The sequence below is a fragment of the Mobula hypostoma genome, chromosome 6 (assembly GCF_963921235.1).
Source record: "Mobula hypostoma chromosome 6, sMobHyp1.1, whole genome shotgun sequence".
In the NCBI taxonomy this organism is placed as follows: Eukaryota; Metazoa; Chordata; class Chondrichthyes; order Myliobatiformes; family Myliobatidae; genus Mobula; species Mobula hypostoma.
In genome coordinates, this window is record NC_086102.1 from 50,246,928 (window position 1) to 50,270,276 (window position 23,349).

The following is a 23,349-nucleotide window of genomic DNA, read 5'->3' on the forward strand; positions in this document are numbered from 1 at the left end:
AATTTTGGCTTAAATTCTTGAATCTGATTTTCAGCCTGATGGAGATATTAAGTACTGTGTTGACATGTGAATTTTTTTGTTACATTATTATTAACTGGCAGAACAGCAGGGTGCAGTTGGAGATAACTGTAATAAACACAGATTTCTCCATGCTTTGACCCTTTGCTCGCTGGAAGCACAGAAATCACACTGATATACCAAAAGGCAAGTCACAGATTTCCTGTGATCTCAAGGATGCTTCTGCAATCCAGCCTCAGAGAAAGATGGTAAATTTTACTGTTGAATTTTAATGTCTGGTTCTTTCTTGAGCAGTTATAGGGACAATGAGTGGGAAGATAAGGAGACTCTTATGTCTAGTAAACAGTATGTAATTCTGTGCACTCTATTGTCAATATTCTATATGAACTTTATCTGAGAATGTATTTTCCCCTTTTTCCAAAAGTAGAAAAAGCTCTGTTCCTGGCATAATCACAGAATCTTGAGCAAACAATAGTAGCTACTGTAGCACAGCACCAACACCAACAGGCTGTTCATAATTTAACAAGAACTGAAAGGGTAGATTTTTGACATAAACTTAGCTTTTCTTATCAACTCTGCTACTCTGCAGAGTTTGACAGGAAAAAGAGACTACAAGTAATGGCAATGCAGAACCATGTTTCCAAAATCTTGTGTGTGGGTTATATGGAAAAATATTAAATGTTTTGGACTCTGGAGGGGAAAAAAGAAAAGTAGCACAGCCCAACACCCTTTGATTTAAAATTAAATTTCACTGAATTTATTAAGAAACTTAAAAGCCTGCAAACCCTTTAAGTGATTCCACAGGATTGTTTGGAAAAGCAAGAAAATAGGCAATGATTCAAGTATTTTGGATCTCAGCCTTGATTGATGCTATATGACAGACTGAATTTCTGCCTTAAAACTATAGGTATAGAAGCAGGGGGCTTGGGATACAATTCTGGATGTTCCTATGTCTTTGCTCAGATTCAAGGTATTTTTTTCCAAAGTAGTTAGCAAAGGAGTAAAGGCTGTCATAAAACCTGATATTCTGATCAAGATCTTTTATTTAAATACATCCTGTTATAAAAGGTGTCACTTTGGTGTTTGTAATTCTTTCTGGACTGTTTGGCCTGATGTCCCTTAATGGGCTAACTTGTTAAACAGTTTGGGGTCTCTTTAGTGGCTAGATAGTCTCCATCCTATAATGATATTTGAATTAAGGGACCATGTGAAATTTCAAAGTCAAGGTAAATTTACAGTACACTTATGTCACCATATACAACCCTGAGATTCGTTTTCTTTTGGGCATACTTAGTAAATCCAAGAACCATAGTAGAGTCAACGAAACACCGCATACAACAGGGCAAACAGCCAATGTGCAAATACAAGAGAGAAAAATAATAAACAATAAATATCAAGAACATGGGATGATGTGTCCTTGAAAGTGAGTCTATAGGCTGTGGGAACATAGCTTGAGGGATCAACAACTGGGATTCCTGCCAGGCACCACGCAATCCTATTCAACTTTTGGAAGTAAGATTACTGTAGTTCTCTCCCTTTGACAGAAGCCCGGAAAAATGATGTGGGGATATTTGTCACTTCTGTGTAATTGTAGCTGATGCAGTCTGAGACTAACTTAATAAATGTTAGAGTTTGTAACTTTATAAAATTTAAATGCAAATACAGGGCAAATACAACTGTACCTTTGCAACTGAGAAAATATATTTCTAACTGACAATGTTTGGCTGTTAAAACAAAGGTGTCACTTCAAAGGCTGAATTTCAAATGATATGTTTCTTTTTGTATTATAGTTGGGGGTGAAGATGTGAGATAGCAGCCAATCAGAATTGCACTGTGAGAGTCACAACCAACTAATTATAAGAATTGCATCCTCATTCATGAACTTTTGTAGCCAGCCTAATTTTAATATGCAGCTGATCTCCTGTCACTCAACAAAGATGTGAAAGGAATTCACCATCTTGACTTTCAAAGTCATCTAGCTACTTAGGAGGACGGGTTGCTGATCTTTCAAAACTGCAGATTTGTGACAAAAGTTTGTAACTTATGAAAACATTACAGAAGATTATCCAGGAGAAAAAAAGGCATGGAAGCAAATGAAATGTTTAGGACAGGTACAGGAGTTTTTACTGATTAATGATTGTTACCTGCAAAGATGTTAAATTCAGCTGGCCCCATGTCTCTCTGTCAAACCCAAACACAATTGCATTGGCCAGTCCATGAAGTGGAGCAGTTATAACGTGGAGGAGTGTCAGGACAAAAACGGGATGGTTAGGATCAAATGCATTGTGCAACCTAATATCAGAAAGAGAGAACAGAAGACATTGAACAAATTGTGCATATTTTTAACAAACTTACCAAAAACGTAAAGACTAAATTTCCTTGTCAATTTACTTTTGATAGAACTATTAATGTATGCAGTGGAAGAGAAGTCAGAGTCAAAATAAATGGAGATCGTCCTGGAGCTATGATGCAATAAATGTCCTAAATTTATTGATTTAATTTCAGCATATTTGCACAGTTTTTTCAATATTCACAGTGGCCATATAATTCAAATATATTCCTGTATCCGGAGACTTTAAAATCTCATCAACTCTTTAAAACATTTCCCTTTAATCATAAATAATGTTTAGCTAACAGCTCCATATAAGGAACACTTCAAACTTTGAGGGTTCCTGATAAAAGATGGATTTTTGTGCACAGGGATTGGAGAGTAACAATAGTGGATAGTGATCATAAAATAGGACATCATAACATTTTCATGAGGCCACGAAGAGTCACTTGAATGATTCTCTAAAATTAATAATAATTAAATTGGAACCAGCATACAAAAATACATGAACAGTAACTTGAGTCTCAATGTGGACAAGGCTAAAGAGATGATTGTAAGGTGCAGGCTGACCACTCATTGCTGCACGTAAACAGCTCCGCCATGGAGAGAATTAGAAACACCACATTTCTGAGGGTGCACATATTCTCACCTGGATCGCTCAACACCACCTCTTTGGTCAAGTAAGCACAGCAGAGTCTCCATCCTCCACCGCCCCCTCCCCACTCTCCCCATTTTAACTTTTACAGGAGCACCATAAAGGGTATGCTGACCAGCTGCATCACTTGCTATGGGAGTTGCAAGGCATCTGACCACGAGTCACTGCAAAGGATTGCGAGGGCTGCTGAGCGGATTATCAGGGTCAGAGATACTTATCTGGAGCGCTGTATACCCTTAGCAATCTCAATGATCCCTCCCATCTGTCCAACAATCTCTATCAGGTACAGTAACATTAGGACAAGAACAATTAGGATGGGAAACAGCTTCTTCCCCCAGGTTGTAAAACTACTGAACTCCCTGCCATCACCTAGGTCTCAACTTGTGTCATAAATGCACCTTATTATTTGCTAATTTCTTTGTGGTAATATTACTTTTATGTTTTGTGTGTGTGAGTTATATGCATCGTGTTGTGCACCTTGGTCTAGAGAAAGGTGGTTTTGTTTCAGTATACATGTGTTCGGTTGAATGACAATAACCTGAACTTGAACTTGAAGCCACCATACAATTAATCCTGAATTAAAGCAGCTTCTATTTTGTTGTTGTCATGGTGTAGGTCCTGCTGTAAAGTGCATCCCTGTTATGAAATAAAATATTTGATGACTTTGCGTCTTATGACAATTAGGACTACACATCTAATGTGCTTCAAAGCTAAAGAGCTTGATTTATCCCAATGTCAGGGAAGGTGCTATATAAGTTTAAGTCTTTTTTCATGAGTTGTGTACCAATAAAAGTTAAAGAGCAACAGTTACAGAAGCCAGTATAAACATTGGATAATTTGTTTGTTCCTTTGCAGAAGAACTGAACAATACCATTGCAACTAGAATATAGCTGGAGAGGAAACATAAAATATTACCTTGACATATATTTTCAAAGGCCTAATTTAATTTAATACAGATGAATTTCCTTAAAACACATCACCCTGAGGTAGGAATATGGTTAAAAGATAAATACTTGGTTGCCGGGCAATCTATCTATTTCAATTAGTGTACAGTACAAGAATTGCTTTTTATTGTGCATAAGTAAAATTGTTAAGTATCAAAGTGGATGCAGCACAATTAACTTAGTTTTGTGTAATTCAATTTTGAAACTCAGTAAGTGTTTCAACTAGATCAAGGCATTTAAAGCAAGGCAAATTCACTGTCAGGACAAGCAAGGTGATTTTGAGTTTATTTTATCAGAAACGTGCAATAGCTATTGATTCAGTACAAATCCATCTCCTTTAAACCAAATTTAAAATGGCACAAGAAGGTATCAGTTTTTATTTTTGAGCACAATTGGATTAAATAAATTCAGACTATTTCCATATTCTTAATTTTAATTCACTATAGCTGTAAAATTTAGGATAAAGCTATAGTGTAAATGAGTTTGTAGCTACAAAAAGAGTTAACACACAATTGATATGAACTGGTGAATGAAGTGCTGTTTAAGCAACCCCACCGGGTGCCTGTAGTGTCGCTTCAGAGGGAGAAGTAACATTTATTTCTGACAGACCACCTACACGTTTAAATTAGCTTTTTTTTGAAGTTAAATGCTTGGCCTTTTGTCCCAGATAAGCTGCCCATTTTCAGATTGTTTGCTTGGGCTTTACTTTCTAAGTCTGTGCTGCTCAAGCTATTTTGTTAGTCAGAACACAAAAGTGTAATCATTTAGGATTGACCTTCAACAAAATAGCCACCGGAATTAGTGCAAATGCCTTTCTCCATTTGAAGCAATGAAACATGCAGTGCATTTTCCTGCAGCTAACAAGATGTAGATTCCACATAACTTCTTTTTACAACATTAAAGTTAGTTGAAAGATTTCAACTAATTAACAAAATGAGGTTTAATTGCACTGAAGTGAAACCATATATTGAACTATATAGGTTGATGTGATTTTGACAACTTGAAATTGTTCTCGCTATCACCCTCGAAAAGATTAACACCCAAATGTTAACATATGGAATGACACATGAAAATAAATCAAACAGATTTTTAAACCAATCTAGGCACAAAAATTACAAAACGTCATCAAATCTTATAATGGTTACTCAGAATTGATACTGTCAGTGGATAATGACAATAGAAAACTGGATTTTGAGCTCATTATGTTTAATCTCTCCAAAGTATAATTGTAAAAAAATCTTTTAGAATCGCATGCTACCAACTCTGGGATATTTACCAATCTATTTAATAAGGCAATTATTTCAACACAGCCATTTTTCTGTGAAAACTTCTAAAATTACATATATTTGATCCCCAATTCAAGAGAAGATTAATCTCTTGTCAAACGGAATATAATTATTTCTACATAATTAACACTATGACCACACCCTAATTTTTCTTCCTTTAAAATATTCTATCCAAGTTTAACCAGCTGACAACACTTCTCTGGTATTGGCACCCTGCTTCAAGGAAAATATTAGATCTCTACTTCATCAGATCCCAATACAGAACTATCCCTAACCTCACTGAGATATCTTGCGTAATGTTTTCTGAAAATATATTAATGGATCCAAGGAACACAATAAATTTGTCCTGGAATATTCATCAAAAGAAATAGTCTGCTTTCTGGGTTTATAAAATTGTTTTTTATTTTATATATATGCATGTGCCAAAGGTCTTGGAGGCAGAAGCTTTAGTCCCTTGTTTGGACAGTGAAGACGCCTCTCTCACAAACAAAAAGGATGACGGATTAGTTAGTGAAATCTATTAAAACACCTTCACCTTTGAAATGTATAGCAAACCCAGAGATGTGCTGAATCAATAAGCCAGACAGAGGCGTACTTCCATAGTAATAGTTACCAGTACCTTGATATAGTGTGTGACAATCAACAGGGTTGAGACAATACATTAAGTATTCAATCAGAATAACTGTGCTTTTATATCAATAGTTCTTTATTATACATATGAACATAATACCTAACAACGCTTTTTGGTCCATCTCAGCACCTATATCCACTAACCCCCCATGAAGGGTACTCCAACTGTGACGTAAGCAAGATTAATACAATGTCATCATTTGACTTTTATCTACCATTTGCCATTAAACGTAGTATTCCATCCACTTTAATTTAGCTTATTGAATGGTTTCCTTTAATGTTTTACAAGCTTGAAGCTTCATATTCCTCTGATCCTCCATATCTCTGAACTTTCCCTTGTAAAATTCTGAAGAAAGATAACCTATATTACCTCATGTTTACTAATATTGCATTCCAAATGACAGTTGCTCCCTCTCTTGGAATTATGTAAGATATCTCTGACTTTATTGATACATATAGATCTGAATACCACATCTGCTAGTATTATATCCATATCACTGATATGTATATTTCGAGAGAAGCACACAGAGAAGAGCGATGAGGATCACGGCTACACATTATCAGTCCTACAGAAAACCCTGCAATTGACTTACTTAGTTCCTTTTAATCCAATTTGATTTTCTGTAAGTCTTCAAAGTGTTTGTATCCATAAATCAACATCTAAAGAAAAACAATCCACTAAGAAAATATTTCCTATCTCAGTTCTAAATGATTGGCTCCTTATGCTAATTGGATTCTCATACCAATGAAACAGACTGTTAGCATCCTACCCTGTCAATGCTTTACAGAATTTAAACATTTCAGTGAAAGCAACTTTCATTCCTCTAAAATCTACCCCTCCACTCCACCTCTAGATTTTCACCCACTCTGCCCCTGACAACCCTCACTGCGAGGATCAATCTCTGCAACACCTAAAAGATTATTTCTTCTCCAGTAGATTTATAGCCATACTTCAAACTTTTTAAATAAAGACCAATCACTCGAGGCATATTAAACTGTTATGCATATAAAGACTACTTAAATACAAGCAGATAATTCATTGTTAAACTGCAAAAAAGAATATGACAATTCGAATTAACAGTTGGATCCAACACTTTGTTAGTGCTGGAAACATGGTGACATTTGCAGCCTGCCCCCAGCTCATCCTTGGATTGTGTTGGTCGTTGATGCAAATGATGCATTTCACTGTACGTTTCAATATTTCGGTGTACATGTGACAAATAAAGTTAATCTTTCACCCTTGGACCATTTAATTAATCCAAAAAGGGCCGAGATGATGTAAAACTCTGAGAAGTTGAGCTATAGGGAAAATGCATCAGGTATGTAGTCAGGTTTTTAGTGAGTGGAGGGCTGTCTGTGTGAGTGGGTGGGTGGGTGGGAGGGTTGTTGTCTTGTTCTGTCATTGCTGCTGCTTGTGTTGTTCTGCTAAACATTGTGGGTATGCTATGTTGGGACCAGAATGCGCGACATTTGGGGGATGCTCCAGCACATCTTTGGGTGTGTTGGTTGTTAATATAATGACACATTTCACTGTATGTTTCAATGAACATGCTTCAGCTTGAGAAAGTAGACAGGCTGCTTCATCCAGCGGCTCATTTGGAAACGTCAAACGACTCTCCAACCAGGTTGGCTGCATGCCATAACACAGTCTACCTGTTTGCACCTCCAGATCCAAAACAAGGTAGCTTTCTCTTCCTGCTCTCTGAAGTGACATCCACTGTCCATATTTTAATGTAGTAGACTGACAAGCAGAATTGCTGCAGCTTAAACTTACTATTTTGATATTGGCAATAGATTCAAGGTAATCTGAATTTTAAGAAGTTGTATCTGTTGGGCTCTGTTTAGGTAGATGCAATGAGCTGCCCACGACCTCAAGGCTGCATTTGACCAGTGGTGGCATCAAGCAACCCCGGAAAGCATTCCAGTGCAGTAGAATCCCTTTTATCCAGCACCCTCAGGGCTTTCATGGTGAACGATGAGCACACATACCAGAGCCCAGCCAGTGGATGGGGTCACAGGACAGGGGCTCAGTGAAAGGGAGCACAGAGACTGGGGCCACCAATGAAGTGAGCATGCGGACCAGGACCCCATCAGTGAAGGGAGCACAGGGACCTGGGTCCAGTCAGTGAAAGGGCCAATGAGGACCGGAGCACAGGGACCCGGGCCCAGTCAGTGAAAAAGCCAATTGGGACCGGATCACAGGAACCGGGTCCATCAGTGGAAGGGCCAATAGGGACTGGAGCACAGGAACTGGGCCCAGTCAGTGAAATGGTCAATGCAGACCGGAGCACAGGAACCGGGTCCATCAGTGGAAGGAGCACAGGGACCTGGGTCCAGTCAGAGAAAGGGCCAGTGGGGACTGGAGCACAGGAACTGGGTCCATCAGTGGAAGGTTTTGTGGCAATCAGTACTTGGTGAGACTGAGGCAGAAGCACTGGGATTTCTGCATAGTTGGATAATATATTTGCTGTAGCTGGAACCATACCTCACAGAAAAGGGAGACTGTTGTGCCTACTGGAGGTCAGTTATTCTGGCCCCAGGATGTCAATGCAGAAATTCCTCAAGGCAGTGCCCATGGTCCAACCACCTTGAGCTGTTTCATCAATAACCATCCTTCCATTATATCCCAGAAGTGCAGATGCTCACTGATATATACACTACATTCAGTTCACTTGACAACTCCTTAGCAAATGAAGCAGGGCAGGCCCACTCCCAGCAGGACCTAAACAACGTTCACGCATGACCTGATGAGTAACAAGTAATATTCGGGGCCACAAAAGGGCCAGAAAATGACCATCTCCAATGACAATCAATGGCATCATCATTACAAAATCCCCCACTATTGATATCCTGTCAGAAACTCAAATGATCCAGCAACATAAATACAGCAGGTCAAAGACTGCGTTTCCTGTTGTGGGTGACTTAACTCCTGTCACCCCAAAACCTTTTCACCATTTAGAAATCAGGGTTGTATTTATCTGGCACTATCAAGGATAATGTGCCCCTTTCAACTGGCACCTCATCAACCACACTAACCATTCATTCTCTCTAGCATCAACACATCGTGGCTATAGTGCATAACATTACTAAACGTACTGCTATTACTCACCTAGGAAACCTCCCAGGGAGGGAGGAGAAGATGGCGACACGACGCAGCTTGCAGCGGCCATTCTGGTGAATGATATCTGTTATCTGTCAAGTAGGGTGCCGTGCACAATCCTGATCTGATGGAGACAAACGTGAGAGCACGGAGGAACATCTGGTGAAACTTCTGAAATGCTGTTTCGCTGCTGTTGCTACTGTGTGATTCAGAATCTCCGGAGGGGAAGGCCCCGAGACCTCAGCTTTGCTTGTTGCTCGGCGGCCGGGGCAGGGTCGAAGCGCTCGGCAGAGATGGTGCTCGGTGCTGGAAACTCGAAGTTTTCGGACTCAGAGTCCGCTGTGGTCAGGTGCTTCCAATGCATCGGCAAGTTTGCGGCGCTTGGAGGTTCATGGCAGGGAGAGTTTCTCCCTTCTACCGTCTGCGTGAGATGATGGGCTATTGGGACTTGAGACTTTTTTTTACCATGCCCATGGTCTGCTCTTTATCAAATTACGGTATTGCTTTGCACTGTTGTAACTATATGTTATAATTATGTGGTTTTGTCAGTTTTAGTCTTGGTTTGTCCTATGTTTCTGTGATATCTTCCTGGAGGAACATTGTATCATTTTCTAATGCATGCATTTCTAAATGACAATAAACGAGGACTGAGTGTCCTCATAATCTAAAAAAAAACAAATCTTGATTTGCACTTATATTCTAATGTGAATCCTGGGTCTAATTCCTGCACCCATGCTGAACTTGTCAATTTCATCATCTTTGCCTTTAACTTCCACCCTGTCCTTAAATTCACTTGGTCCATCTCTGACACCTGCCTCCCCCTTCCCAATCTCTCTGTCTCCATCTCTAGAGATGGACTGTTGACCAACAACTTTAATAAGCCTACCCATGGCTATCTTGACTATATCTCTTCCCACCCTGTCACCTATAAAAATGCTATTCCCTTTTCTCAGTTCCTTCAGCTCCGCTGCATCTGTTCCCAGGAAGAGGAATTCTTTTCCAGGACATCAGAGATGTCCTCCTTCTTCAAAGAATGGGGTTTCTCATTCTCCACCATTGATGCTGCCCTCACCTGCATCTCCTCCATTTGCTGGACCTCCATGTTCACCGCAATTTCCCGCCGCCTTAACTGTGGTAAAGTTCCTTTGGTCCTTACCTACCTCTCCATGAGCCTTCACATCTAACACATTATTCTCCTCAACTTCTGCCATCTCTAAAGGGATCCCACCATCAAAAACACCGAACACATCTTTACATCCCCCACACTCTCCAATTTCTGCAGGGATTGTTTCCTCCGTGATTCCTTTGTCCATTCATCCCTTCCCACTAATCTCCCTCCCAGGACTTATCCCTGCAAGCGGCCAAAGTGCAACATTTGCCCATTCATCCCTTCCATCACCTCCATTAGGTCCCCAGGCTGTCCTTACAGGCGAGGCAACACTTCACAATTAAGTCTGCTGGAGTCATCTGTTGTGTCAGGTGCTCCTGATGTGGCCTTCTCTATATTGGTGAGACCGACTGTAAATTGGGGGATTGCTTCATTGAGCACCTCCGCTCCATCCAGTGGACCTTCCCAGTGGCCAAATATTTTAATTCCCATTCCGACATGTCGGTCCATGGCCTCCTCTAGTGCCACAATCAGGGTGGAGGAGCAACACCCTATATTCCGTCTGGGTAGCCTCCAACCTGATGGAATAATTATTGATATCGCTTTCCAGTTAAAAAAAAATTCCACCCCCTCCCCTCTTCGATTCTCCACTATGGCTTCTTACCTCTTCTCACCTGCCTATCACCTCCCCCAGTGCCTCTCCTCCTTCCCTTTCTCCTGTGGTCTACCCTCCTCTTCTATCAGATTCCTTCCTCTCCAGACCTTCATCTTTGCTACCCCCCTGCCTTCACCTATCACCTTCTAGCTATCCTCCTCCCCCTCCCTCCACCTCTTTTTATCCTGGCATCTTCCTCCTTCATTTCCAGTTTTAAAGAAAGCTCTCAGCCTGAAATGTCAGCTGTTTATTCATTTCCATGAATGCGGCCTGACCTGCTGAGTTCTTCCAGCATTTTGTGTGTGTTACTGTAGATTAACTTAGGTTTTATTTATCTTTATTTGTCACATGTAGATCAAAATGTCTTGCACTTGCTGCCAGCTCTTTAAAAATGGGAGGTTTTCACACTATACTCATCCTTACTCACCCCTTCCTATCACCGTTCTCTGTGCCTCTCCAGACTCCCAACTTTCTGCCAGTGAAAATGGGTTATGTCACTCAGTACCAGAACATGATATTATGCAATTTTTGTAGGGGTAGTGGTACATGATTTTTGATTGAAAGACAGACAGATGAAAAGTACCATCAAAAATGCACTTTTTAGAATTACAAACTTTTGCCTTGAATGTTCCCCCCTATTATTGATGTAGAAGTGAAACCTTGTGTTTAGAATCTAATGCTTATTATGAATTATTTTTGGGTGGCAAACAAAGATAAAAGCAGGAATGTTTTGGTTATCCAGTGGTTAAAACTGAAAAATTAAAGGACCGTAACTAAATGATGATTTCTGTTTACTTACATGACTGCAAGTTAGACTTCACTGTACTTTACCTATTTTCTGAACAAAGTTTAAATAAAAGATTTATATTTTGTGTTTTTAAACTGTTATTAGTGTAATCATTTTTTTTCAGTGAGTGTACAATAATGGATAGATTGCCAGTGGCAGTTTCCAGTCCTTGTTTCCAGTAGAAGACACTAAATGGAGGCTTCAACAAATTGTACTAAAGCTTGGAGTAATTTTACAGGTATGATCTGCTCACTGCCAGCTTAGAACCTCAGGCAGTGAGCTGGAATCAGAGTACAGCTATATCTTGATTCCAGTGACACTTACTCATAATTTTAAAAGGGTACATTCTTTTATTTGATCAATTTACATTGTATTTATAAATAATTTAATTTTGTTAAGTTTGTGTGTGTGTGTTTATCTCATTTAAATGTAATGTTGCACTTTTTATTTTTGTTCTTCTTTTCAACAGTTGATTATGATGTTGACTCCCCAAAAAAGGCAGAGGCTGGGTTCACTGCAGAATTCCTCAGACTGACCTACAAAACCAGTGAATTCAATTTTCTTGACTATTGAATGATTGGGTCTGAGAGGTCCCCAGCCAGGGGACAGAATAGCTGGTTAGTTACAACTTTTCATCGAGCAAGTACTATGCCACAAGGATTAAGAGGTGATTTACTATATTCAAAGAAACTTCAAACAACATCATCTCGCAAGGACTAAGGACACTGGCATCTCCAACTGTGCTATGGGTCATGGTGCTGTACTTAGAGAGTTTATCATACAAAACCCTCTGTTCTATGAACACCATCACAGCAGGAATGGAGGTTAGAGGGCCGGATGTGGCCTGTGGGCAGAATGTTGTTCATTTTATTTTGAAGGAGAATCTGTGGTGCAGCAACTAAAACATATTAATTTGTGTTACTTTAATTGAGCATACTAACAGCAATAAATTGGCAATTCTAGTGGCTATTTCCAATAAATTTTTAATATACGGTATTTGTTTTTGCACATTTTAATAATAATCTATTCAATATACATAATTGATTTACTTGTTTATTTATTATGTTTTATTTATTTATTTCCCCCCCTCTCTCTGCTAGATTATGTATTGCATTGAACTGCTGCTGCTAAGTTAACAAATTTCATGTCACATGCCGGTGATAATAAACCTGATTCTGATTCTGATTAAAGTTCAGTATTATGTTGATATGCCAGCACATGTAAAGTAACACTTCAAAGATACAAACTTTAAATAAACATGTAGTAGTTATGAAATTACCACACACCACTTTTAAAAAATGGAAATTACTTTGATTAGATTTCTTTTAGTTTACCATATGTTCTATGGAGATACTATGTTTAGTCACAAATAATTAGGTAGAGGTAGACTCTAAGGGTAACCAAAATTGCTGGTAATGAAAGTCAAGACTGTATGACTTCACTGAATCATAGAATGGATGAAGCAGAGAAGGAGGGAGAACACAGAACACGAGATCATTCAGACCATCAGGTTTGGGTGGGCTCTTTACCATTCCTGGCCTCTTCCCCATAGCTTTACAAATTATTGTCCACCATACATCATGCCATTTAAGGAACAATAGAACCTGTCTCATCCACATCTGAAGGCAATGCATTCAGATTTCATCCACACAATGCGAAAATAAGTTTTTCATAATATCACTTTTAACTCTATTTTCCTTTATTTTATTTTACCTAGTCCTTGATCCTTCCATCATCACAAGTAACAGCCTGTCACGTTCCACCCTGTCCCATCATCTTTTTACATACTTCTCTCAAATCCCTCCACACTTCTCCAAAAGAAAATCATTCCTTGTAACTACAGTCCCTTATTATACGGACTACATTTAAAATATCTTTTCTGGACTCAACCTAATGGTTCACAGTCTTTCCGTAATATGGCAACTAGAATTGAGGCCAGACTTGCATTTTAGAAGAGTTGATTTGAATTTCCCTGCCTTTATAAGCTATGTTTTTTCCTTAAAGTTAGAATCTAGTATGTTTTACTAACTACTTTCACAACTTTATACTTTATTGTTGCCAAACAATTGATACTAGAACGTACAATCACCACAGCGATATTTGATTCTGCGCTTCCCACTCCCTGGAGTACAAATTGATAGTAAGTATTAAAAATTTAAATTATAAATCATAAATAGAAAATAGAAAATGTAAAGTAAGGTAGTGCAAAAAAACCGAAAGGCAGGTCCGGATATTTGGAGGATATGGCCCAGATCCTGGTCAGGATCTGTTCAGCAGTCTTATCACAGTTGGAAAGAAGCTGTTCTCAAATCTGGCCGTACAAGTCTTCACGCTCCTGAGCCTTCTCCCAGAGGGAAGAGGGACAAAAAGTGTGTTGGCTGGGTGGGTCGTATCCTTGATTATCCTGGCAGCACTGCTCCAACAGCATCTGGTGTAAAGTGAGTCCAAGGACGGAAGATTGGTTTGTTTGATGTGCTGCGCTGTGTTCACGATCTTCTGCAGCTTCTTCCGGTCTTGGACAGGACAATTTCCAGACCAGGTTGTGATGCACCCTAGAAGAATGCATTCTACGGTGCATCTATAAAAATTAGTGAGGGTTTTAGGGGTCAGGCCAAATTTCTTTAGCTTTCACAGGAAGTAAAGGCGCTGGTGGGCCTTCTTGGCAGTGGACTCTGCTTGGCTGGTCCAAGTCAGGTCATTTGTGATATTGACCCCGAGGAACTTAAAGCTTTTGACCTGTTCCACTTGTGCACCACTGATGTAAATTGGGTTGTGCGGTCTGCTACTCCTTCTGAAGTCAACAACCAATTCCTTTGTCTTGCTGACGTTGAGGGATAGGTTATTGTCTTCGCACCATGCCACCAGGTTCTTAATTTCCTCTCTGTATTCAAACTCATCATTACCCGAGATATGGCCTACAATTGTTATGTCATCAGCAAACTTATATATTGAGTTCGATGGAAACTTGGCTACACAATAATGGGTGTACAGTGAGTACAGCGGGGGCTGAGTACAGAGCCTTGTGGGGCACCGGTGCTCAGAGTGATTGTAGAGGAGAGCTCGTCCCCTATTTTTACAGCCTGGGTCCTGTCTGTGAGGAAGTTGAAGATCCAGCTGCAGATCTGAGTGCTAAGGCCCAGGTTCCGGAGCTTAGGAATCAGTTTATTTGCCATGATGGTATTGCCTTGCTATTTTCAATGAGTTGTACAAATAACTCCCAGATCCCTCTACTCCCGCACCCTTTTCAGAGCAGTCTTCTTTATTTTATACTGGCTGTCCATTTACTTTCCACCAAAAGTTACCACCTTACATTTCTTTGCATTAAAATTCATCTGTTATGTATCTGCCCACTCCAGCAGCCTGTTTGTATACGGGGGTAGCTTATGACTATTTTCTTTGCAGCTCACAATACTGCCAAGTTTTCTGACGTCCGTAAATTTAGAAATTCTGGCTTAAATCTCTGCATTTCGGTCTTTAATACAGATCACTAAAAACAATGGTCTAGCCCTGAAAGCAATCCCTGAGGAACACTGCTATTCACCCTCCTCAAGACCAGACAACAACCATTCATCACAACCCCTTTCTGTTAGATATTTTGACAGCTTTGAAGCCATGCTGTCTGTGTCTCTTTTAAGTCACGTGATTCAGCTTTCCTGGTAAGTCTGTTATGCAGCACCTTATCAAAAGCATTGTGGAAGTCTATGCATACCAGTTTGACTGTGTTATCTTCATCAGGTCTAAGTATTATCTCGTCAAAGCATTCTACTGAATTTGGCTAAACAGGATTTACTCTTAACAAATCTGTACCGACTTGCATTAATTCATCAACTTTCGTTTGTAGGTGCCTCCCTTTCTGATTTTTTTGTAATCAACCTGTTCTTGCTGGTACTTACAACCTGTACTTGTCACAAGCAGCCTTTTTAGGATTATGAAGACACGTAGTCCTCTTTTATTGTCATTTAGTAATGCATGCATTAAGAAATGATACAACTTTTCAGACGCAAACAACAGGAATTCTGCAGATGCTGGAAATTCAAGCAACACACATAAAAGTTGCTGGTGAACGCAGCAGGCCAGGCAGCATCTCTAGGAAGAGGTGCAGTCGACGTTTCAGGCCGAAACCCTTCGTCAGGACTAACTTTTCAGCTTTAGTTTCTGCTGTATCTTTTGTTGTCATCCAGGGAGCTCTGGATTTATTTGTTTTCTTTTTTTGCCCCTTGGGAGAACATGTCTTAACCATACCACAGCCATTTCTTCCTTAAGGGCTGCCCATTATTCCGCCATAGTTTTGCATGTTAACATTTGGTTCCAATTTACCTGAGCCAGATCCAATTTCATCCCACTGAAATTGCCCTTCCTCCTGTTAATTATTTTCACTTTAGATTGCTCTATTTTCCTTTTCTATAGCTAACCTAAATCTTCAGTGTTATAATCACCAGCTCATAAATGTTCCTTGTCTGTAACTTGATGCACTTGACCCACTTATTAATTAGAACCACCCTTTACTCTGATTGTTTATTCTTACTCTGACTCTACTTGCCAGTTCACCTTATGTTTTTACACAGTGCCCCTCCCAATACATGCTGGATGTCATTGCCCTTGCCTTTTCTGTTTTATTTGCCTTCCTAAATACCAACTAATTTCAAACATGTCTTTTGTTTCCTCTTGCCAAACTAGATTAAATTCCCCCCCCAAGAGCACCAGCAAACCCCTTTACAAATATATTGGTTGTGTTCTTTTTTGAGGAGGAATCCCACGTAGCTTGTTGAGATCCTAGCTCCTCAGAAACTGTCCGCGTTTCCCTTGAATTTAAAGTTTCTCTCTCCCCCCGCCACGTTATCTCTCTTGCCACTATTCATCTGGCATATGTTCTGAATTCCGCATTTACGTGCAGCACTGGTAATATGTGGAGACTACTACCATTAATAACTTGTTTTTTAAACTCAAACTTTTTCCATCCTAGATCTTTAAACTCTGCCAGCAGGTCTTCATCCCTCTTTCTACTTATGTAGTTTGTACTAATTTGGACCACAACCTCTGGCTCTTACAGTGTCTCTTCAAGTTGTTCTGCAGCTGTTCAGTGACCTCTTTGACCTTGGCACAACATGCACAGTCACATCTTTAACTGCATAAATATCCACATGTTCCCCTAACTATTAAATCCTTATCACTATTCATTGTGGTTGCTGGTCCTTAACGTGCCTTGTGGTGCATCAGGCAGCAAGCCTGCAAGGAGCCAGCCAAATACGAACACGGGACCACTTGCTTTGAAGCCCAGTACGGATGGTACTACATTATCAGCAGGCTTATCACTATTAATTAACAGCATCAATTTCTGACAACCTGGAAATGCAAAGTGACCTTTATTGCAGAAAGGTTATACCACACATCGATAAGGTAAGTCCGATATTTGACAATATTAGTAACTAAGAGATCCAAGTCACCTTTCCTTTATATTCCTGCAGCCATGAATGAGCCAAATAATGCAATATTTGAAGTGCAAATGATGACTTTCAGTATACGCATTAAGTGTTAGTCACTTTTAAATAATTCTTCAATTCAGAAGACTCAGCTTCACATTTCAAACATTTGTTTATACACAATGGCCAGTTTATTAGGTACAGCCTGTATCTAATAATGTGGCCACTTAAGTGTATGTTCATGGTCTTCTGCTGCCAATGCCCATCCACTTCATGGTTCGGTATGTTGTGCGTTCAGAGAAGCTCCTCTGCACACCACTGAACTAATGCATGGTTCTTTGAGTTGCTGTCGCCTTTCTGTCAGCCTGAACCAGTCTGGCCATTCTCCTCTGACCTCTCTCATTAACAAGGCGTTTTTACCCAGAGGAACTAATGCACACTGGATGACTTTTATTTTTTGCACCATTCTCTGTCAACTCTAGAGACTGCTGCACATGAAAATCTCAGAAGATCAGCTGTTTCTGAGATACTCAAATACACCCTGGATGGCACCAACAGTCATTCTACAGCCAAAGTTACTGAGATCCAATTTCTTCCCTACTCTGATGTTTGGATTGGACAAAAACTGAACCTCCTGACCACGTTTGCATGTTTTACACACAAAGTTGCTGCCACATAATTAGCTGATTAAGTATTAGCAATGAACAGCAGTGTACCTAATAAAGTCAACACTGAGTAAGTGGCCAATATTAGTTGAATATTTCATTAGAAACAATACTGGTGTTGTTTTTTATGTAAGTGACGGCTAAAAGTGATAGTTCATTTCTGATCTATTATTTCATTTTTATTTTGTTACATTTTATACAGAGGTACAGCACGGAATAGGCCTATATGGCCCTTTCAGCTGTGCTGCCCAGCAACCCCAAATTATCCCTAGCCTAATCACGGGACAATTTACAATGACTAATTAACCTACTAACTGGTATATCTTTGGACTGTGGGAGGAGATCAGAGGAAGTGGAGAAAACTCTTGCATTCCAGGGGGAGGACGTACGGACTCCTTACAGATGATGTTGGAATCGAACTCTGAACTCCGACGCTCCGAGCTGCAACAGCGTTGCGCTAACTGCTACACTACTGTGGCGCCTATGCAAATTCTGACAAGGACAAACTTTGAAAAGCATACAAATGTGTTTTTGATCTGGCCATGCTGATGGCAGCAGGACTTGACTGGAGTAACAGCCACATTTGTCATGCTTTGGCTTAAAAATAGAAGCCAGACAGAAACCCTTGTAAGTACAAAGTACAGTTTCTCATCAGCATGCAGTCTTATATAACTTGTAACACACACAAAGTGCTGGAGGAACTCAGCAGGCCAGGCAGCATTGATGGAAAAGAGCAAACAGTCGACATTTCAGGGTGAGAGCCTTCATTAGGACTGGAAAAAAACGGTAAGAAGTCAGCGCAAGAAGGGAGGAAGAAGTAAAAGGTGGCTTGAATTTCCAGCATCTGCATATTTTCTAGTGTTTATATAACTTGTGCTTACAACTACTGTTGACAAAGAACTTCACATTATTACGCAAGTTCAAATTCTCCAATTATTTTAATGGTTTGCTCACTTCAAACAGTTAGACCCTCCCACTGTGTATGTCATCATGTAATCCTTAACTGGTGTACACCTGCATCAACTGCTCCACATGTTGAATTTTGCACAGACTGCTTGATTGGCACCCTGCTTTATAATGGCACATCACTGCATGTCAATTTGCCTATGTTTCAGGAAAATTATTTCTTTAAATCATCTCAGTTTCAGCAAAGTTAGTACAATAGCAAACTCATTGGCTTTCAAAGGTCCTGGAAGTTAAAAAAAAATAAAAGAAAACCCAAAATCTGCAGTAGTATGGTGTTTGAAATTAATTCCAAGATATGTCCCATGTGGCAAAGCCATTTATCTTGCTGTCATAATAAGAGACATTGCTGACATGTTGTGGATAGTTAATCATCTGTTGCGGCTTTGACAGCTAAATATACTTTCAATCATTCTACAAATCATGTTCTGTCACTGAACTATGTCCACAAAATAATTGTTTACAAATAATTGTAGAGGTGGTGGGGAGTGGGAAATAAATACAAAAATTAGTAGATTTAATTGACCAGTACAATATAAATAAACACACAACTAAGTATTTTGATTTAAAGTTCAGTGAATGCAAAGGATAGACAATCAATACTAGATAAAAAGCCACATCAACATTATTTCTCTCATTAAATACTGTGGGAAACCACAGCACAGTGACACTGACTGAAGTTGTCTGTCTCAATCAATACTAGTGAAAAACTGATCCATTAGTTTGATTTGTATTTGGAAGACAAGAAACCTCTTGATCCTGTGCAACTCTCAGACTGATAGCTAGGACTGTATCCATAGAAACAGACGTCCTCAAATGCTTCTGCTAAGAAACAGTTGCAGAGATAGAACCCTCACAATTTGGGAAAAGGGATTTCACATTCCCAGACTCTATCTCCGCCTAGACACTGTGATTGCAACTCCAGAAAGGTTGCAAATTTGTGGAAGTCAGATTTAAATATTAAAAAATCTGTGCAATGCAACCAGTGCTGATTCTATCATTAACCCATTAACTGTACTGCAAACAACTAATAGGTACAGTGTTACCATGTCAATAAAATAGCAATGAGAAAAATAATGAGTAACCACGTTCATTATTTTGCTGCAAAAGGCTTTGGGCAAATAAAGTTAAGGAAGTGAGAAATATTTTTGTTTAAGAGGGGGAAATAATGTTGTGGCCACGTATCATAGAACCATAGAAACTACAGCACAGAAACAGGCCCTTTGGCCCTTCTTGGCTGTGCCGAACCATTTTCTGCCTAGTCCCACTGACCTGCACACGGACCATATCCCTCCATACACTTCCCATCCATGTATCTGTCCAATTTATTCCTAAATGTTAAAAAAGAACCCGCATTTACCACCTCGTCTGGCAGCTCATTCCATACTCCCACCACTCTCTGTGTGAAGCAGCCCCCCCTAATGTTCCCTTTAAACGTTTCCCCCCTCACCCTTAACCCATGTCCTCTGGTTTTTTTCTCCCCTTGCCTCAGTGGAAAAAGCCTGCTTGCATTCACTCTATCTATACCCATCATAATTTTATATACCTCTATCAAATCTCCCCTCATTCTTCTACGCTCCAGGGAATAAAGTCCTAACCTATTCAACCTTTCTCTGTAACTGAGTTTCTCAAGTCCCGGCAACATCCTTGTAAACCTTCTCTGCACTCTTTCAACCTTATTTATATCCTTCCTGTAATTTGGTGACCAAAACTGAACACAATACTCCAGATTCGGCCTCACCAATGCCTTATACAACCTCATCATAACATTCCAGCTCTTATACTCAATACTTCGATTAATAAAGGCCAATGTACCAAAAGCTCTCTTTACGACCCTATCTACTTGTGACGCCACTTTTAGGGAATTTTGTATCTGTATTCCCAGATCCTTCTGTTCCACTGCACTCCTCAGTGCCTTACCATTAACCCTGTATGTTCTACCTTGGTTTGTCCTTCCAACGTGCAATACCTCACACTTGTCAGTATTAAACTCCATCTGCCATTTTTCAGCCCATTTTTCCAGCTGGTCCAAGTTCCTCTGCAGGCTCTGAAAACCTTCCTCACTGTCTACTACACCTCCAATCTTTGTATCATCAGCAAACTTGCTGATCCAATTTACCACATTATCATCCAGATCATTGATATAGATGACAAATAACAATGGACCCAGCACTGATCCCTGTGGCACACCACTAGTCACAGGCCTCCACTCAGAGAAGCAATTCTCTACCACCACTCTCTGGCTTCTTCCATCAAGCCAATGTCTAATCCAATTTACCACCTCTCCATGTATACCTAGCGACTGAATTTTCCTAACTAACCTCCCATGCGGGACCTTGTCAAAGGCCTTACTGAAGTCCATGTAGACAATATCCACTGCCTTCCCTTCATCCACTTTCCTGGTAACCTCCTCGAAAAACTCCAACAGATTGGTCAAACATGACCTACCACGCACAAAGCCATGTTGACTCTCCCTAATAAGCCCCTGTCTATCCAAATGCTTGTAGATTCTGTCTCTTAGTACTCCCTCCAATAACTTACCTACTACTGACGTTAAACTCACCGGCCTATAATTTCCTGGATTACTTTTCGATCCTTTTTTAAACAACGGAACAACCTGAGCCACTCTCCAATCCTCCGGCACTTCACCCGTAGACAGCGACATTTTAAATATTTCTGCCAGGGCCCCCCCAATTTCAACACTAGTCTCCTTCAAGGTCCGAGGGAACACCCTGTCAGGTCCCGGGGATTTATCCACTTTAATTTTCCTCAAGACAGCAAGCACCTCCTCCTTTTCAATCTGTACAGTTTCCATGGTCTCACTACTTGATTCCCTCAATTCCATAGATTTCATGCCAGCTTCCTTAGTAAATACAGACGCAAAAAACCTATTTAAGATCTCCCCCATTTCCTTTGGTTCCGCACAAAGCCGACCACTCTGATCTTCAAGAGGACCAATTTTATCCCTCACAATCCTTTTGCTCTTAATATACTTGTAAAAGCTCTTTGGATTATCCTTCACTTTGACTGCCAAGGCAACCTCATGTTTTCTTTTAGCCATCCTGATTTCTTTCTTAAGTATTTTCTTGCACTTCTTATACTCCTCAAGCACCTGATTTACCCCCTGTTTCCTATACATTTCATAAAACTCCCTCTTCTTCTTTATCAGAGTTGCAATATCCCTTGAGAACCAAGGTTCCTTATTCCTATTCAATTTGCCTTTAATCCTGACAGGAACATACAAACTCTGCACTCTCAAAATTTCCCCTTTGAAGGCTTCCCACCTACCAATCACATCTTTGCCAGAGAACAACCTGTCCCAATCCACGCTTTTTAGATCCTTTCTCATTTCTTCAAATTTGGCCTTCTTCCAGTTCAGAACCTCAACCCTAGGACCAGATCTATCCTTGTCCATGATCAAATTGGAACTAATGGTGTTATGATCACTGGAACCAAAGTGCTCTCCTACACAGACTTCTGTCACTTGCCCTAATTCATTTCCTAACAGGAGATCCAATATTGCATCCCCTCTAGTTGGTCCCTCTATATATTGATTTAGAAAACTTTCCTGAACACATTTTACAAACTGTAAACCATCTAGACCCCTAACAGTATGGGAGTCCCAATCAATGTATGGAAAATTAAAATCCTGGAAGAAAATCCAAGATAGTTTCAGGACTTCATATCTTTAATTTATTTATGAAGAGTTTTTCAGAAAATAAATTTTTGTCATCCATATACTTCTAGATTCCTGCCTACAGCTCAGATTATAGCTTTGAAAATGGATAAAATCCAACATTAGGGATGGGTGGAGTGGGAGGGGCACAGTGAAACAGCTATGTTGTTGAGTCAGTGGTTTCATTTTATTGTAAGTATTAAAATTTTATTACAGCTTTGGATTGGATACTTTAACAGTAAACTTTTTTGTTTCTCCTGATCATAAAGGAGTTGTTAAAAATCTGACTGTCATTATGCAACTCTTATTATGATACCACTCCCATTGTTTCACATCAATTTTCAAAAATACAGCTACCTGTTTTGTGAAACTGTGTTCATTAAAAATAAGTAAATATCAGTCTCCCTTTGTATTTCCACTTAAAGCACCTCTTCAACTGTCCACATAAACACAGTATGGAAATAAAAGAAACTTATGATCTACAGAAGTTTTGTATAAAATCTGAAGATTTGTGAAAGTATTATTTTAATTTTTGTCACTGAGATCTTTCTCCCTCTGTGTGAAGTTTTTAATTGATTCTATTGTATTTCTTTGTTCTACTGTGAATGCCTATAAGAAAATGAATCTCTGGGCAGTATTTGCTATCATATATGTACTTTGATAATAAATTTACTTTTAACTTTGAGAGGCAGATAGAGGATGTGATAATGATGCTCTGGCTTTTATCAGTTTGGAACAAATTCTATAAAGTTCAAAAAATAGCTTAACATTCAGCAATGTACCATTACACTGAAATTTTAAGGACACCTTGTATACACTTTCAATAGTTTAACCCTAAACTAGAATTACTAATTTCGATTAAGTACATAAATCTATTATGATGCGTGTTTAAAAACAAGACTCAGCTGAAAATGGTTTCCGTCAAAAGTATTCAACTGAATAACATGATGTAACTCAGTTACCAATAATAATGTATTTTTCTTACTCCAACCTTCTAAGTTACTGATAATAAAAGCAGTCTTGCATCAGAATTAAACATAATTTTCTTCTACTTCATACCAGACAGTTGATATAATAGACCATTGCTATCATAATGTAATGACGAGCAATAAT

The 23,349-nt window shown here is 39.5% G+C and overlaps 1 protein-coding gene and 1 long non-coding RNA gene across 5 annotated transcripts in view; one reads left to right on the forward strand and one right to left on the reverse strand.

Moving 5' to 3' along the window:
- si:dkey-100n23.5 overlaps nucleotides 1-23,349 on the reverse strand; it is a 181,738-nt gene that overhangs the window by 1,560 nt on the left and 156,829 nt on the right. For all 4 annotated transcript variants that reach the window (XM_063050820.1, XM_063050821.1, XM_063050822.1 and 1 more), the window contains one exon: nucleotides 2,163-2,310. In XM_063050820.1, the coding sequence (XP_062906890.1) occupies nucleotides 2,163-2,310 (148 nt within the window). The remainder of the gene's footprint in view (nucleotides 1-2,162; nucleotides 2,311-23,349) is intronic.
- On the forward strand, nucleotides 102-13,651 carry LOC134348039 (uncharacterized). The gene is made up of 5 exons (XR_010018334.1): nucleotides 102-266; nucleotides 1,809-2,129; nucleotides 3,858-3,988; nucleotides 8,976-11,750; nucleotides 11,982-13,651. It is a non-coding gene; the product is annotated as an uncharacterized LOC134348039 (long non-coding RNA).